The 18239-nt window shown below is 45.6% G+C and overlaps 1 protein-coding gene across 1 annotated transcript; it reads left to right on the plus strand.

Annotated features, from left to right (window-relative positions):
- The first annotated feature begins 329 nt into the window (after positions 1-329).
- On the plus strand, positions 330-8507 carry nrn1a (neuritin 1a). Its single transcript, XM_078096408.1, has 3 exons — positions 330-659; positions 4544-4691; positions 6383-8507. The coding sequence occupies exons 1-3, from the start codon at positions 605-607 to the stop codon at positions 6609-6611; spliced, it is 432 nt and encodes a 143-aa protein (XP_077952534.1). The 5' UTR covers positions 330-604; the 3' UTR covers positions 6612-8507.
- The last annotated feature ends 9732 nt before the right edge of the window (positions 8508-18239 follow it).

Raw genomic sequence — 18239 nt, forward strand, 5'->3', positions numbered from 1 at the left:
TATATATATATATGTACGATACATATATATATATATTTATATAGTCTGTTGTTTTTCTTTGTTTTTTCTTAGTTAGGATCTCAAACTGAATTGTTTTTTTTATCGATTAAGTTTTTATCTGAAAGCTACAAAAAGGTTTAATTGACCTTTACGCGTCAGGAGAACATGAAGGAGGAGAGATTAACAATCGATCCATCAATCCAACTGTAAGTGATTATTGTGTGATATTTTATTTAGTTTTAACATTTATTCTCGTTCTGAGCCGAAGACATAAAAGAAAAGAAACTACATGAATGAATGTCTAAAAAAGGAGGGAGGAGGAGAGAAGAGGGAGGAGGAGAGGAGCGAGGATAAGATGAGAGGAGGGAGCAGAGGAGGGGAGGAGCTTTATCTCTCTCTCCCTCTTCTTCTTTCTCTCTCCAGACGCGCAGAGAAGAAGAGCAGACTCCTACCGAGGGAAGAGAGGAAGAGGAGCAGAGGAGCAAAGGAAGAGGAAGAGGAGCAGAGGAAGAGGAGCAGAGGAGCAGAGGCGGATGTAGCCGCGGATCTGCGCGTGTTTTTCCTCCCGGGCGGCGCGCTCTCATGGTGAGAGGGGGAGAGGAGGATGGGAGACACCTGCTCCTCCAGATGCCTCGCACTCTTCCTGGCGCTGCACATCGGTGAGTGACCGGAAGTCCCACGAGACCACGCACGGCTCGTGCGCGTGTTTGCTGAGATTCGGGTTCTTGTGTTTGGAAAAAGAAAAGCAGAAAAAAGGGTATTTTATGTTTTTAATGATAATTGTAACATCGAGTTTAATTTCCAAATGAATACAAAATTAAAACATATTTAATATCCGCGCTGGCTGTTTGGCGCGTGGCGGGGCCACACATTTAGAGTGAGTGCGCGTGCGTGTGTGTGCTGACCAGGGGGATGCCCCCCCCCCCCCCCCCCCTTGTGCCACAAACTCGAAACATTTGTTGAATTTCCTCTGCAAGAATCTTTTTTTTTTTGCAGATTTCTTGTTAAAATCATTTATTTATTTTTGTTGTATTATTTGTTTTAATTTGTTGACATTTATGTAAAATATTAAAAGGGAGAAAAAAGGCCCGTTTCACTGCAACGAATCCCTCAAATCAGACAATAAAAAATCTCCAACCGGAGCGTCTCCGGTTGGTCGCTGCGGGGATCCGCGCGTCCCGCCGCAGTGCGCGGCCGTGCGCGTCAGGGAACACACGCACTGCACTGCTTCTCCTTTCACATTTAAGAAAAAACAAAAATAACTCGCACTGATAAACGTTCTGTTTGCACGTGCGTGACAGCAACGCGTGCACGCGCGTCGTGCACGACCGCCAATGAAACCTGCACGATTATTTGTTATTAGCTTTTAATAACAAATACATCTTGTCATTAGTGGGATTTAATTATATGTTTTTAATAGTGATAATAAAAGCTCCCGGGTCCGTCTAATGCCTGGAGGAGCATCCTCCGCAACGAGAACAGGAGGTGCGCGTTGTTGTGCTGTTGCATAACGACGCCGTGAACAGGGCTCTGCGTGCGTGCGAGTGTGCGCGCGCGTGTGTGAATGATGAGAGAAATGCTGAATTATTCAGCATTAATTCTCCCGTGGGGGGGGGGGGTGCTCTATATATATATATATATATATATATATATATCTTCCCTTGTGATTGACGTGCGTCGGTCAATCGAACGGTATCAATGAATCGGCCTTTTCCGGTTTCTTTGAAAAAAAGCGGCCTCGTGCTGCCCGCCCTGCTGCTCTTGCCGGTGTCCCGGTGTCCCGGTGTCCCGGTGTCCCGGTGTCCCGGTGTCCCGGTGTGTGGTCGGCGTCCTGCTCTGTGATTGGCTGCTGCAGCGGAACGTTTCACATCTGGAGTTTAAGAACCTAAAAGACTAAAACCGTCGTTTTGTTCTGATTGTCATCGTTGTAATTTGGGGTCCTCGTGCTCCGGAGGTGGGCGTGGCCTCCCCACGCTACTTCTGGACCCGACGCACTGCAGGCAACCGCGCGTGTGCGCGTGGAAGTGTGTGAATGACGTGAACGACGAAGAAAGCGCTGTGCGCGCTCCCTATTGGCGTGCGTGTGAAAAGGACTGTCCTCGTTCGGCTGGAAGCGGAAAGAAATGATTGAGCCTGAAAATGTGTTAAAAAATGAAATCTGCCACAATAATACAACAAGTCATATTTACTACAACAACAATATTTGAGTAAAGAGCAGAAACTGAAAAGAAACGAAATGTCAAACTCCCCACGTGACCTCATCTAATATTAAATTTATTTAAACATTTTAACGGGTCGATGAATCAGCGTTTAAATCTCACGTGTTTGTTACTAAAACCACAATAAACAATAAAATGCCAATGATTTAATCTGTCATGTACGAGCTTTATTTTGTGGCTCCTTTTGACAAAGAAAAGAAGATTAAAAGCGCTGCAGAGATGCGCTGCATGTTGGAGATGACGTAATGTCTCTTCCAATGGGGGGGGGGGGATACGGGCTTCATTAAAATGCAATGAAAAGCACATAGAAATATGAATATGAATATATATATATATATATATATATATATATATATATATATATATATATATATATATATATATATATATATATATATACTGTAAGGCCCCCAAATAGAAATTGTGTTTATTTAGGTTATTATAACAAAGAGGTTAATTTAAAAACAAAATAATAATTTTGTGAGAAATGTAATATTAAAAGGATCTTTTCTAATAGTGTTTTAATAGTAAAGACATGTACAATAAATACATACACGAATTAATGAGTAAATAAATATGGATGAATAAATATAGTAATAATGGGATGAATGCATAAATAAGCAAATAAATAAATAAAGCAATGTGAATAATATCTGAAGACGGAAGGCTTCACCGATGAGGAATAAAATCCCAGTAGAGGCGTTAAAGGAGGATTAAAATAATTGGACCTATGTGATACAATAGAATAGAATAAAATACTTTACGTGATATTGTAGTATAACGATCCCAGTGGGAGTATTTGCAGATTTAGCAGAGTCATCGTGACATAAAGGTCACTTTAAATCCAACATTAATCAGATCAGAAATCAGACTTTTGATCAGAAGAAATTAACAATAAAATAAATTGAAATTTGAAGCTTTGCTGAAGCAGCTGATCAACAACTCCAGAATAAAAATAACATAAAATGTAACTTTGGTCGACTTGTAAAAGATGATCAACGAAATAGTCCAGCTGATGAAATAAATACAGTAAGGAGGTTAAAGCTGAAGAACCCGCGACAGGAAGTCGAACCATTAGTTTCCGGAGGAGACTAAAGACAGTTTGAAATTCAAATCCTTTAATTAATTAATTATTTATAAAAGCTCCACGTCCTCAACGTGGTTTTACTAATGCGTCAATATTCTATATATCAAGTATTATGATACACACAAATACTACTGCTGTAGTTAAGCTCGAGGTCGTGAATGCAAGACTTCAACTGGGTTTTTCTGTGGTACGAATACGTTTTCCTTCAGTGAACTGTGCAATGTAGACTATTTAATTTGATTTATTCTGAATCTATTCATTCAGACAAAAAGAAAGAAATACAACCAAAATAAATGAATGAAGACTAATAAATAAATGCATCACATTTACCCCACGTTTTAGCTAAAGAAGTGAAGCTGGAATCTAAATGGTCCAAAAATGTATGTTTTTATTTTGTACACAATCACAAAATGAAGTTATAAATCCCTGAAGGCGCCTCGTGTGACGTCATGTGACTCAGTGACGGTGTGTAAAAAGAATCTGGAGGAGCTTTGTTACAACACGACCTCAGAGCACATGTGGCTGAGCTGCATTGTGGGTAATGTAGGCGGCATGTTACTGTCAGAGAAGAATCCATCGTGAGTCTAAAGATGTAGATGAAGAAGTTTTCTTTGAACTGTCTGTGTATTACTGATAATATCCATAGTAGAGAATATATAATATTATACTTACAGCAGTACGGAGCTTTATACTAGTCATCGCTTTCACTGTAGTATTTCTTTAGTATTTAGGCAGTTTTTATGGGAGAAATCAGCGTCTGAGGTAGTTTCCAGCTGTGTGTGGTATCTGCGCTTGGCGTTGCCGTGGAGACGTCCCCCCTCTGACTGCAGTGTCTCGTCCTACACGTCACGCCGTGTTTGTCCTCAGTCTGATGGAACCGGACAGCAGGCGTGTTGTTATCCGACCAATCAATCAGCCTGATCGGCTGCTCAACGAGCCGCGCACACACACACACACACACACACACACACACACACACACACGGCTACACGCAGTAACGATGCTTCTTTAAGTCCTTTTAGTGGCCTTAAAGAACCAGGGTTCTGAAGGTTCTCGAGGCTCCTCTGGAGGTTCCTCAAAGAACGCTCTATTGCTTGTTGTGATGGATGCTTGATGTTCTCCAGGAAACGATGAATGAATCATCGTCCTGAAGCCAACGGCATCTCGTCCTGTTCGGAGCTACGTTGGGTTCTCAGAGGTCTCGGGTCTCAGAGTGTTGGTTCTTTCTGCCCTGCAGTGTCGGTGCTGCAGTCGGTGCTGGTCGGTGCTGCTCAGTGTGACTCGGTGTTCAGAGGGTTCTCTGACTGCCTCCTCCAGCTGGGGGAGAACATGGCCAGTTACCCGCAGGACCTGGACGACCGGGAGAACCTGCACCAGATCTGCAGGTACGCACCTGAGGGGGGCAAGGGGGCGGGGACACCTGGTGATGTCATCACCGAGTGGGTCATTATACAACTTTAAAATGAGAGGTAGTGCAATAACAAGTACTACACGTACACCTTAGAGATGTAGTACAGTAACAAGTACTACATGTTCCTGTACCTTAGTACAGTTGAAGTATAAAGTAGCAGTAAAGAACAAGTACAAATGTACTCGGAGTACACTTCCTCTCCTTTGTTAACTCCTTATTTCTAATACGTTTAAAGATACATTTATATCTAATCAGATTCTTAATCTGTGATGTCATAGAGGAAATAATATGAGTAATCAATACAAAGCCTGAGGGTGCAGTTAGACAGACGTGTGTGTGTGTGTGTGTGTGTGTGTGTGTGTGTGTGTGTGTGTCATTAGCAGCAAACCCCCCAACACGCCTCCTTTCATCCACGTCCCACCCAAACCGGGTGAGCACCAGATGGCACGCTGCAGCAAGAAGACCCCCCCCCACACACACGCACACACACACACACACACACACACTCACACACACACACACACACACACACACACACACACATACACATACACACACACACACATACACACACACACACACACACACACGCACACACGCACACGCACACGCGCACACGCACACGCACACGCACGCACGCACGCACGCACGCACGCACGCACGCACGCACGCACGCACGCACACACACACACACACACACACACACACACACACACACACATACGCACTCACACAGGATTTTTTAATTTAGTGACAGCTCCATCACAGGGGTGTTGAGGCGTGGCAGAATACGCCTTACACACACACAGACACACACACACACACACACACACACACACACACACACACACACACGTGTTAATTGCTTAGAGATGTTGAATCGACACGTCATGGTTCAGGAGGTCAACATCAATGAGAGCAGATTGGGAGATTGGATTAGATATGCTGTGTGTGTGCGTGTGTGTGTGTGTGTGTGCGTGTGTGTGTGTGTGTGTGCGTGTGTGTGCGGCAGCAGGCTGGTCTCATTTCTACATTAACTGGGAGGAGGAAGAGAAGTAAAAAAAACAGATAAACGGTGCAAAAGACAAATAATACGAAGGGTCACGACATATCAAATGTACACAACATAAAGTGAATTCTAACAAATAATGAGGCAACAGGAAGAGGACATGAAGAAGAAGTGTGCTGATCCTATAAAACATACCTGTGAAGAAGAGTAATAAAGAGGTCAAATAAAAGGCACCTAAAGGGAGGAAAGGGGACAGGATGCAAGGGAATGAGGGAGGGAACGATAAGGAGGGGAAGAAAGGGAAGGTAGGAGGTGACTAGGGACAGAGGACAGGAAAAAGGAGTACCTCTGAGATGTAGTACAGTGGAAGTGTACTTGAAGTACTTAGTAGTACTAGTATATAACAGTGTCTAACACAGTATGTAACACAGTATATAGTGTATAACAGAGTATGTAGCACAGCATATAGTGTATAACAGAGTATGTAACACAGCATATAGTGTATAACAGAGTATATAACACAGCATATAGTGTATAACAGAGTATGTAACACAGCATATAGTGTATAACAGAGTATATAACACAGCATATAGTGTATAACACAGTATGTAACACAGCATGTAGTGTATAACACAGTATCTCCCCCTCTCTTCCAGCTACTGGGATAACTTCCACTCCTGCGCCTCCACGGCGCTGGCGGACTGCCAGGAGGGGGCCACGGACCTCTGGGAGAAGCTGAAAAAGGAATCCCGCAACCTGGATTTCCGCGGGAGTTTGTTTGAACTCTGTGGGGGGGGCAACGCGGCCCCCCGATCGACCGAGGCCGGGGCGATGTCATTGCTCCTCAGCGCGCTTCCTGCTGTACTGACTTGGCTGGCGTTTTAACGAAACAACATGTAGACCAACAACAAGGAGGAGAAACGTGAAAAAATACCAATAATAAAAACACAGAAGAGGAAAAAGAGGCGAGAAAACACATTTAAAAATTACAGAGAAAAAAAGAGGTCAATAAAAGCTCTCAAGTCTGAAAATCACCAGAAAAATAGACCCCCGAAATGGATTTTTACTACATGTAGCAATCTACTGGGGGGGGGGTCTTCACCCCAAAGCTCTCGTCCAATCACACGCCGGCCCGACATGAATTATTCAACGGAAACTATGAAAGTTTGATGGATCTCCCTCCGCTCACCACGGTGTAGCTATACAGTGCTAAAGTCCACCATGAATCATTGATGTAGGGCAGGCGGGGCCGGCGCTCGGCGTCGGGCTGAGCGTGAGGGGAACCCGAGGAGTCAAAATCAATAAGCCGGGGCCCCTTCCAGGCCCGTCGCCTCATTCCCATCCAGGGCAGGTTGTTTTGTTTTATTAATTGCGCCAAGTGGACTTTGACGGACTAAATGCTTGATATTGATGTAATATTTGTACTCTCATTGGCTGTTGCCGCCCCCCCCCCCCCCCCCCCCCCCAAGGCCCTGCCTGTGCTAAGGCCGCGGTCACACCCGCGTATATCGCAATGACACTTTGAACGGGTCCTCCTGACCCCGCTGACCTCGGCGGACCTTAACAGGTCAATTTGTGGCGTTGACAAGAAAGCTCAATTGCAAAGGCAGTGTTGACCTTTGACCCCACGCTGCATGGCTTTCGGTCCATTGTGTGCCAGCACACGGCGGGTTCTTAAGTTTCCACTTCTGGTCGCCGCTCCGCTAGCTGCCAGTTCTAGAACCACAAGCAGTCTCTGGTGTGACCGTGGCCTGGTTTCTCCTCACTAGTTCAGAGTTTAGAGCTTTTCATCTAAGAGCAGATATCCACTGATGTTGATTTGCATGAAGTTGGTTCAGACGGTCTCCATTCCATTTCAGGAAATAAGCATGAATTCCCCCAAAAAGCTTTGACTAACTCCTTTACAGGTTCATGAACCTAGCAATGCAAATTTGAAGTTAAATGTCCCCCATGAATCGCCGTCCGATATTATCAAAATGTGGCTTTGTGGTGCCTCTTTGTTTGCTTAGATTGGCCTGTATTTAATTTCAACAGTTGGTTATTATTTTTTTAGAGCAGCGTAATCGGGGGATGAAAGCTAGCTAGCAGGTCAGTTTTGCACTAAAACAGTGGATCCAGCTTAACGTCCTACATCGTGTTAACGGTTAAATAAGATAGCGTTAGCGTAGCTAGCCTCTTGGTTTAGCACCGTCTTCAAGTAGCGGATAATTAGACTTGAGTCTGAGCTTTTCTGAAGTAAACAAACATTTGCGTTTTTTTCTCGGACGTCATGCTCGTTTCCTGACAACTTAAGAAATGATTCTGAGAGAGAAAGAAAAGAGCTCATTCTAATAAAAGCCGTCAGCAATAGGAAGATGTGACTTTAGCGCAGCTAACAGGAATAAATAAACCGTGGCTGAAGAGAGAAATGACTGTTGCACATCGGCCAGACGAGCGGTCAGATGAAGGTCCAGGAGCTTCAACAGAACACTGGGCAGCACAACAGAGATCCGGACTTTGGTTGGTTTGTCTCTTCGTTTGTTTGTTTGTTTGTCTGTCAATGAGGATGTCGCGTAAGTAAAAGAGTTTAAAAAAACGAATTTATTCCAGAAAAAAGATGATCTAACAAGATAGAAATGTATGTCAAAGGATCTTGAGAAAATAGAAATTTTAAAAAGTACTATTATTGTCTATCCCACAGTTTTAACAAGAGATTGATACGTTACAGATTGTAGCCTACTGAGATATAAAAAGATTGCTAAAAATTACAGAGTAATAAATAAAATGACTAATGTTTGAAAATAAGTGTGTGCTCTTATCTTCTTTTATATCCCGGGACAAAGAAGTGGTTTTATTTTTGGGGGTTTGGTTTGTTGCATTCAGGGTGATGGAGTCCACACGCACACACACACACACACACACACACACACACGGACACACACACACACACACACACACACACACGCTGTGGAGTGTGTTCATTATTAATGAGGAGAGTCCCTGAGCGGCCTCACGTCTCAGCACTCAGTCCGTATTGATCGAGAGGAGATAGTTTCTGTTGTTCAGTCTCAGACCTTTAAACCCAGTTCTGATCTATTTATCATTCTATCACACAAATACGTACCTATGGTACATCTTTGACTTAGTGGAGCTCACAGGATGCAGACACAACTGGTCTCTCACCCAACCCGGTGATTTATTCATTTATTGTTGTTTTCTCCTCCTTGGAAGAATGTTATGAGCGTGAGCAAACCACATGGTGATCAAAGGCCCGAGCGTTTCCTCTGATATTTTATATTTAATATGTTATATGCAGGGTTACAGTAACTCTGAAGTGGTTTAATGAAGCTCGGGGGGGGGGGGGGGGGGAAGCTCCTCACAGCACCAAACACAGCAGAACATCTAAATCCGATGTAACAACACCTGCAATAAAAGGGTTTGGGGAACATCAGCAGCAAATATGTGTCTTATAAATATGTGTCTTATATATATATATGTATTACTCTGTTATATATAAATATGTATATCAGAGTAATTTCTACTTTAAATGCTCAACATGTTGAAATAAGCATCTATGTATTTATGTATATCTCTATAAACATATCTAAAATTAAAATTAATTTTATTATTCAATAGTAATCCGTGAAACGGTTCAAAATATGTTGATCCAGATACATTAAAAACAAATCCCTGTATTTGGTATTTATATATTAAAAGCAATTTTTTAAAGCAGCAGCAAAAGAGCCGCAATAATTCCTGGAAAATGTAAAAGCAAAACAGAGAGGCAATCATCGCCTGCAGGAAGAAACAAGAGCAGGCAAAATTCCAGCCAAGCTGCTCATTAAAAATGGATGGAGGGAAGCCTGCGAGATGGAGGAAGTCCCGCGGGAGTAAAGGAGAGACTTCCAAACAGTCTCACCCCGTTCGCCTTCATCCGTTATTCTGTCAGCATCCATCACCTCTTTTGTTCCCCTTGTGTGAGGCCGGGAGTCGGATGAGATTAAATTCTGATTATTCCTCATGTGGTGTGTCCACGCTGGGATTTGGGGACTTGCAGGGGTCACCAAGGAGTTTTTAATCACCTTAGGGAATCATATCAATCATCTTAAATTATTCTCGGATAAATACAATTAAAGAAAATAATTCTGTGCAAGAATTTTGGTTTTCTAGGAGTTAGTTCCCACCAATGACTCAAAGTGTTGTTTTAGTATTCATAAAATATAATATAAGAATATCAAATGTTCAGCCTGTTAGCACGAGATCAAATATCTGCAATCAAGTACAAAATTATCATTATCTAAAAAAACAGGAGCTGCTTTTTGTCTATTTCGGTCACAAAAATAGATAAATAACAATTTCTCTCTCTCTTATTTCTATGAGTTCACACATCTGATGAAGCTGCACTTCCTGTTTCAACCAGAAACATCCACCTGGAAGCACTGAAATAAAGAAAGAGATGTGCACTGAGGGCCAGAAAACCTCTGGATCTCCTGAGTGAAGCTTCATGTGTTAAAGCTGCATTCTCTGTAGTGACCAGCAGGGGGCGACTCCTCTGCTCCCATAGACGTCTATGAGGAAATGACTCTACTTCTCTGTAGTGACCAGCAGGGGGCGACTCCTCTGCTCCCATAGACGTCTATGAGGAAATGACTCTACTTCTCTGTAGTGACCAGCAGGGGGCGACTCCTCTGCTCCCATAGACGTCTATGAGGAAATGACTCTACTTCTGTGTAGTGACCAGCAGGGGGCGACTCCTCTGCTCCCATAGACGTCTATGAGGAAATTACTCTACTTCTCTGTAGTGACCAGCAGGGGGCGACTCCTCTGCTCCCATAGACGTCTATGAGGAAATGACTCTACTTCTCTGTAGTGACCAGCAGGGGGCGACTCCTCTGCTCCCATAGACGTCTATGAGGAAATGACTCTACTTCTGTGTAGTGACCAGCAGGGGGCGACTCCTCTGCTCCCATAGACGTCTATGAGGAAATGACTCTACTTCTCTGTAGTGACCAGCAGGGGGCGACTCCTCTGCTCCCATAGACGTCTATGAGGAAATGACTCTACTTCTCTGTAGTGACCAGCAGGGGGCGACTCCTCTGCTCCCATAGACGTCTATGAGGAAATGACTCTACTTCTCTGTAGTGACCAGCAGGGGGCGACTCCTCCGCTCCCATAGACGTCTATGAGGAAATGACTCTACTTCTCTGTAGTGACCAGCAGGGGGCGACTCCTCTGCTCCCATAGACGTCTATGAGGAAATGACTCTACTTCTCTGTAGTGACCAGCAGGGGGCGACTCCTCTGCTCCCATAGACGTCTATGAGGAAATGACTCTACTTCTCTGTAGTGACCAGCAGGGGGCGACTCCTCCGCTCCCATAGACGTCTATGAGGAAATGACTCTACTTCTCTGTAGTGACCAGCAGGGGGCGACTCCTCTGCTCCCATAGACGTCTATGAGGAAATGACTCTACTTCTCTGTAGTGACCAGCAGGGGGCGACTCCTCTGCTCCCATAGACGTCTATGAGGAAATGACTCTACTTCTCTGTAGTGACCAGCAGGGGGCGACTCCTCTGCTCCCATAGACGTCTATGAGGAAATGACTCTACTTCTCTGTAGTGACCAGCAGGGGGCGACTCCTCTGCTCCCATAGACGTCTATGAGGAAATGACTCTACTTCTCTGTAGTGACCAGCAGGGGGCGACTCCTCTGCTCCCATAGACGTCTATGAGGAAATGACTCTACTTCTCTGTAGTGACCAGCAGGGGGCGACTCCTCTGCTCCCATAGACGTCTATGAGGAAATGACTCCACTTCTCTCTTGATTTATTCCCTCAGTAAAGATAAATGATAGATTGATACTTTATTGATCCCTCAAGAGGGAAATGTTGGTATCACAGCAGCACGTACAGGGAAGAACATAGAATAAAAAGATACACATTATATACAATATAATAAGAGAAATATTAAATTATTAAATAAAATAAATTGAAACAAAAGAATAACCTTCCAAAAGAGACAATAATAATAATTTGTAAAAGGAGAAGAGGAAAGAGCAGCAGCATAACAGCAGTACAGGGTTGTTATTGTCATTATTTAGCCAGGGATGATGTATTGTAGAGTGTTGTTGCACTGGGCAGGAATGATCTCCTGTATCGGTCCTTGTGACAGCGGAGCTGAAGGAGTCTGATGGAGAACGTGCTCCGCTGTCCCTGTAGCAGGTGGTCAGGATTATCCAACATGGATAACAGTTTCTTCAGTGACCTCCCCTCCAACACCTTCTCCAAGCCGTCCTGTTTGCAGCCGATGATGGAGCCGGCCTTCTTAACACGTTTGTTAAGTCTGTAGGTGTCACCGGCTCCAACGCTGCTCCCCCAGCAGACCACGGCCAAGTACAAAGCACCGACTGATAGAACATCTCCAACATCTGGCTGCACACATGGAAGGATCGAAGCTTCCTCAGGGAAAGAGTCGACTCATCCCCTTCCTGTAGACGCCGTTGATGTTGGTCTTCCAGTTGAGTCTGTTGTCGATGGAGACATCCAGGTACTTGGAGTCCTCGACCATGACCACCTCCTCTCCCAGAACCCTCAGCGGTAGCCGAGCCGCCGTCTTCCTCCCGAAGTCCACATTGTAAGCATGAGTTTATGGTCTCAGTCTCTAGTTTCAAGTCTTCATCACAACATGATGTTCATTTAGTGACTGATGGTCCATTTAGAGTCAAACAGACCATGAAGCAGGAGACGCGCTGATTGACAGCTCTCTACCAAAGACGTATACGGTGTCTCTACGTCCTCCCCAGTCCATATATGGTCATTCCCTGTTCTTAGTGATGAAGAAAGAGGAGCCACGGTGAAATTGACGAACTCAATGCTTCAGTGTCAACAAATGAGTGACGCCACCGTGACAACAAGTATACAAAAAGTAATGTAACCGCTGAGATGTGGTACAGCACAAAGTACAACATGTACCTCCTAGATGAAGATACAAAATGGTTTAAGATGGAAATAATTTATAATGTGAGATTTTTAGGTCGAGGTTCCCTAAAATAACTCAGATATCGGGCGCGAGAGGCCGGAGGGCCGAGAACATGTCGGACAGCACCTCGGTGGAGGAGGAGCACGCCGAGCGGCTCACCACTGGTCCCTTTGAGGAGCAGATCAGAGTCCGTCACAGCTTTTACACTAGTTTTCCTTCAGTGTAATTGTTGATGTTTTTATTTTTCTGTATATTTGTCGAACCTAATCAATCCGGTTGGTTTCAGAAACGTTAGTCTGAACTAATCGAGGCATGAAAAGGCTCATAATATATATCAGCAGTAAGTCGCGACCCCCCCGCCCTGCAAAACTGGGTCGTTGCTAAATATACCGCTGCTCCCTGCAGCACTCGCCTGCCGAGGGGAACACAGGAGTCTTTGTGGTGGATTCGGGCCTGTTGCTCCGAGGGTCACGGGTTGGTAGATGTGTGCTACGGCGCTCGGCCTGGGATGGAAGGAGGAAGTGGGAGGAGATCGATGTGGAGCCCAGCGAGTCGAGTGATGAGAAACACGGCCGAGGGAAATTGATCTGCAGGATTACGCCTCTCATTCTGAAAACGAGAGTTCTCAATCACACGCTGGAACGCGTTGCTCTCCCATCGACCACAGCAGCGCCGTGGCTACGGACGCTTCATGCACGTGTCTGTGTGCTACATACTGTGTCTCTTCATGGTTCGTGTAGTTGGATTGTGTTCATTTACCCTTTTTCGTTGTTTTGTGTCACTTTGAAGTCAATTTGCATCGTGTTTGTGTGTCTCAGTAGTCGCTTAGTGTCGTTGGTACTTCAGCTCCTCGAGGTTGTTTTGAGCCTCTTTGTTGTCGCTTCGTGTCCCTCATCTCTTGTCTTGCATCCCTCAGTGATCCATCCATCATCCATGTCCAACACGTCTCTCAGGTGATGTTTAACTGAACGCCGACGTGACCGACGACTCACTCCATTAATCCACCGCACAGAGTCACTGTAGGTCGCACACAGACACACACTCACACACCTCGTACCCAGAGAGTGTGCTAATCAGTTTATTACATTCAGCCCTCTGACAACACGTTAAGCAATCAATCACAGGGGGGGGTCTGTAGAGCACCTCCTTAAACGCACATTCGCCTCATCAGCACTTTGACACCAGGAGGATCCAGTGGGTTCATTCAGGAGGATCCATTGGGTTCATTCAGGAGGATCCAGTGGGTTCATTCAGGAGGATCCAGTGGGTTCATTCAGGAGGATCCAGTGGGTTCATTCAGGAGGATCCAGTGGGTTCATTCAGGAGGATCCAGTGGGTTCATTCAGGAGGATCCAGTGGGTTCATTCAGGAGGATCCAGTGGGTTCATTCAGGAGGATCCAGTGGGTTCATTCAGGAGGATCCAGTGGGTTCATTCAGGAGGATCCAGTGGGTTCATTCAGGAGGATCCATTGGGTTCATTCAGGAGGATCCAGTGGGTTCATTCAGGAGGATCCAGTGGGTTCATTCAGGAGGATCCAGTGGGTTCATTCAGGAGGATCCATTGGGTTCATTCAGGAGGATCCAGCGGGTTCATTCAGGAGGATCCTCAGAATCTGCAGAAACGCAGAGAAACAGCTAAGCCAGGTAGGAGATGAGGAAAGGAGGTGAGGAAGGAGGCCAAGTCCTTCCTGCATGTTTGTCACATGGAACTAGGAGGCGAGGAGGAGGAGCAGGTGGAGTGTCGGCCGTTAGCTCGCTAACGCGCGACGGAGAGGAAACATCTGCGCGACACCTTCGTCCCCCCAGCAGCCCTGTAACATGTGGAGGGGGAGGGGGAGGAAGAGGAGGAGGAGGTGCAATAGAGACCACACGAGAGTCTCTAGAAGATGGGAGGAGAAGGACAGCGAGTCACCTGTGGAGGCCATCTTGGATCTTTGCTCGTGTTCATGTATTCAGACTCACACTTACAGAACGTTGTTAATAAAACGTGACATTCACCGCGCTGACATTTAGCTGCTTAGCTCGAGTGAACTCCGGCTGAGTATTAGAGGCGCCTAATTGGGGAGGTTAAAGGTCGCGAGGGAGACACCGACCCTCGAGTGCAGGTGCGCCAATTACTCGTGTGACCTGCCGACCAATGAAAAGGGCCGAGTGTCGAAGCAGGAGTACGATGACTGTAGTACTCCTGTAGTATTACTGTATTACTACACACACACGCACACACACACACACACACACACACACACACACACACACATAATGTGCCTGATTTAGCTTCTGAGACATTCTCTTGACATTTCCAATATGCTGTCTAACTCGAGCCCGTTACCTCCAGAGCGTGTGTGTGTGTGTGTGTGTGTGTGTGTGTGTGTGTGCGTGTGTGTGTGTGTGTGTGCGTTTCACCGTCCTCTGGAACACAAACGTATGCAAATCAAAGACTGTAAGACGCTGAGGAGAGAGACAGAAAAGAGAGACAACCTAGTTGCATCACCATGGCAACCAGCCCTCATCCCGTCCTGTCGACCTGCATGGCGCTGAGGGGAAACCCTCCCAGAACAAGAAGAAGAAGAAAGTCATGAATTCTCTGGCGAGACGCCCTTGAGGACAATATGGTTACAACACAAACTAGACTTTTACAGCCAGGTTGTATTTATGGTTCAAACAAACACACGTGACAGGATATCGTCCGACATTTAAACGTCAAACATGTTTGAACAAGTGACGTCTTCCTTCTAAATGACTGAATCCACACGTTCCTCCTTCACTCTGAGCTCGTGTTCTTCTGTCTGGTACGGAGGCGACGGAGGGGGGGTGACAGATGGGTGTAGTCACTAACCCTTGGAACACACACACACACACACACACAGGAGACATGCTGTGGGTGTGCGGCTGCATGCATTTAGTGGATTTGCAAAGATCGGGAAAGAACCTTCCAACACGCAGTTGGGGGGGGGTTCATGGGGGGAGGGGTCATGGGGGGGGTCGTGGGGGGGGGGTCGTGGGGGGGGTTCACTTTGTCTTCATCGTGACCAAAACCGTCGGCTGTTCAGCACATTGCAGATCACACGAGAGCAGAGAAGAAGAAAGACGAACAGCGACTTCCTCTCTGTCAGATCAGGGTTTTGTGTTCTCTTGTGCTTCCTCTTACTCACATTTTGTGTCTGTTAACTCACACGTCTACAAAGGATTAAAAAGGTCATTAATTATCTTAAACTGAGTTCATGAGATTTAAAATTGAGAAAAATCATGAACCATAAATGGCTTCATTTATTGAAGGTTCTGTGATTCTGATTCTTTCATTCAGAAATCTGCAGTTCATCAGAGCATCAAGCTCCTGAACCAAGATGGCGGCACCGTGGAACCAAGATGGTGGTACCGTGGAACCAAGATGGCGGCACCGTGGAACCAAGATGGCGGCACCGTGGAACCAAGATGACGGCACAGTGGAACCGAGATGACGGCACCGTGGAACCAAGATGGTGGTACCGTGGAACCAAGATGGCGGCACTGTGGAACCAAGATGGCGGCACCGTGGAACCAAGATGACGGCACAGTGGAACCGAGATGACGGCACAGTGGAACCAAGATGGTGGTATTGTGGAACCAAGATGGCGGCACAGTGGAACCAAGATGGTGGCACCGTGGAACCAAGATGGGGGCACTGTGGAACCAAGATGGTGGCACAGTGAAACCAATATGGTGGTATTGTGGAACCAAGATGGCGGCACAGTGGAACCAAGATGGTGGCACAGTGAAACCAATATGGTGGTACTGTGGAACCAAGATGGTGGCACCGTGGAACCAAGATGGTGGCACCGTGGAACCAAGATGGGGGCACTGTGGAACCAAGATGGTGGCACAGTGAAACCAATATGGTGGTATTGTGGAACCAAGATGGCGGCACAGTGGAACCAAGATGGTGGCACAGTGAAACCAATAAGGTGGTACTGTGGAACCAAGATGGTGGCACCGTGGAACCAAGATGGGGGCACTGTGGAACCAAGATGGTGGCACAGTGAAACCAATATGGTGGTATTGTGGAACCAAGATGGTGGCACCGTGGAACCAAGATGGTGGCACCGTGGAACCAAGATGGCGGCACTGTGGAACCAAGATGACGGCACAGTGGAACCAAGATGGTGGTACCGTGGAACCAAGATGACGGCACAGTGGAACCAAGATGACGGCACAGTGGAACCAAGATGACGGCACAGTGGAACCAAGATGGTGGTACTGTGGAACCAAGATGGTGGCACCGTGGAACCAAGATGGTGGCACTGTGGAACCAAGATGGTGGTATTGTGGAACCAAGATGGCGGCACAGTGGAACCAAGGTGGTGGCACCGTGGAACCAAGATGGTGGCACTGTGGAACCAAGATGGTGGTATTATGGAACCAAGATGGTGGCACTGTGGAACCAAGATGGTGGCACCGTGGAACCAAGATAATGGCACTGTCAGTTTTTCCAATAAACATAATTCCCAATAGAAAGGAAACTATTCGGATAAAAGGTCTGTATTAAAACCAAAGTAAGAGCTGCAGTCGGTTTTCTGTGAGTCATTCTTAGGATGTGAAACAACTGCTGTGTGACGTGTCACAGCTGGAATCATTCTCACATAAACTCACACTTCTCCTGTGAGTTTATTCATGACTCCCAGCATGCACTGGGAGAAGACGATGGTGCAGAAACACGGCTGCATGAATATGAATCTGTTCGTGATACGAGCGACCAGCAGCGTCTTTATCTTTTATGCATTAATAGACTTTAAACAACAAACCAGGAAAAAAAACTTAAATACGCTAGAAAAATCCCTAAAATCTCACAAATAAATATAAATATCATGATAACTCCACATCTCCTTAAAATATCCTTCAATCTTAATCTAACAACTGTAAATATCTTATAAGCCTCCTTAAAGAACAATATTCTTTAATGTTCCCTAAATGTTCCAAATAGTCAGTTCTAGTCCGACATCTGCAACCACCTCGAATCCTCCTGAAATGTCCTTGAGTGTTCCCTGAATGTGAGTGACCATGACTCAGGTCGGCCTGCAGCAGAGGTCAGAGGTCACGTTAGGTTAAGGCGATGTAATCAGATGTGACCACATATACAGTATATGTGTGTGTATCAATACATATTTATTGCTGAAAGCTTTACAATCTTAAATACAAATATAACAAGAAATCCTGATTCATTGAAAAATACTTCTGCACATATTTCATATATAAACATATATATTTATTATTTTCCCTCTGGAAGCCAGTCGTAGCGTTTTGCTTGAAAACGTTCTTCACGTAATGAGCAGTTGATTATCTGGCAGGTCAGAAGGTCATCGGATCCAAAGGCCTCTTTGTGTCATTGGTGATTTCCCTTAACATCTAAAAACAGCCCATTGATTAAATATTAACGTGTGTGTCTGTACTTGAAGTCTGGCCTCAAACTGTCGCCGCTCAGTTTTAACTCGACCGGAGTGACGAGCGGCGCCATGTGATTGACAGGGTGGCATTTGGCTGTGTGTGTCTGTGTGTGTCTGTGTGCGTCTGTTCGTAGCGGCCT

This window comes from Gasterosteus aculeatus, chromosome 21 (assembly GCF_964276395.1).
Source record: "Gasterosteus aculeatus chromosome 21, fGasAcu3.hap1.1, whole genome shotgun sequence".
In the NCBI taxonomy this organism is placed as follows: domain Eukaryota; kingdom Metazoa; phylum Chordata; class Actinopteri; order Perciformes; family Gasterosteidae; genus Gasterosteus; species Gasterosteus aculeatus.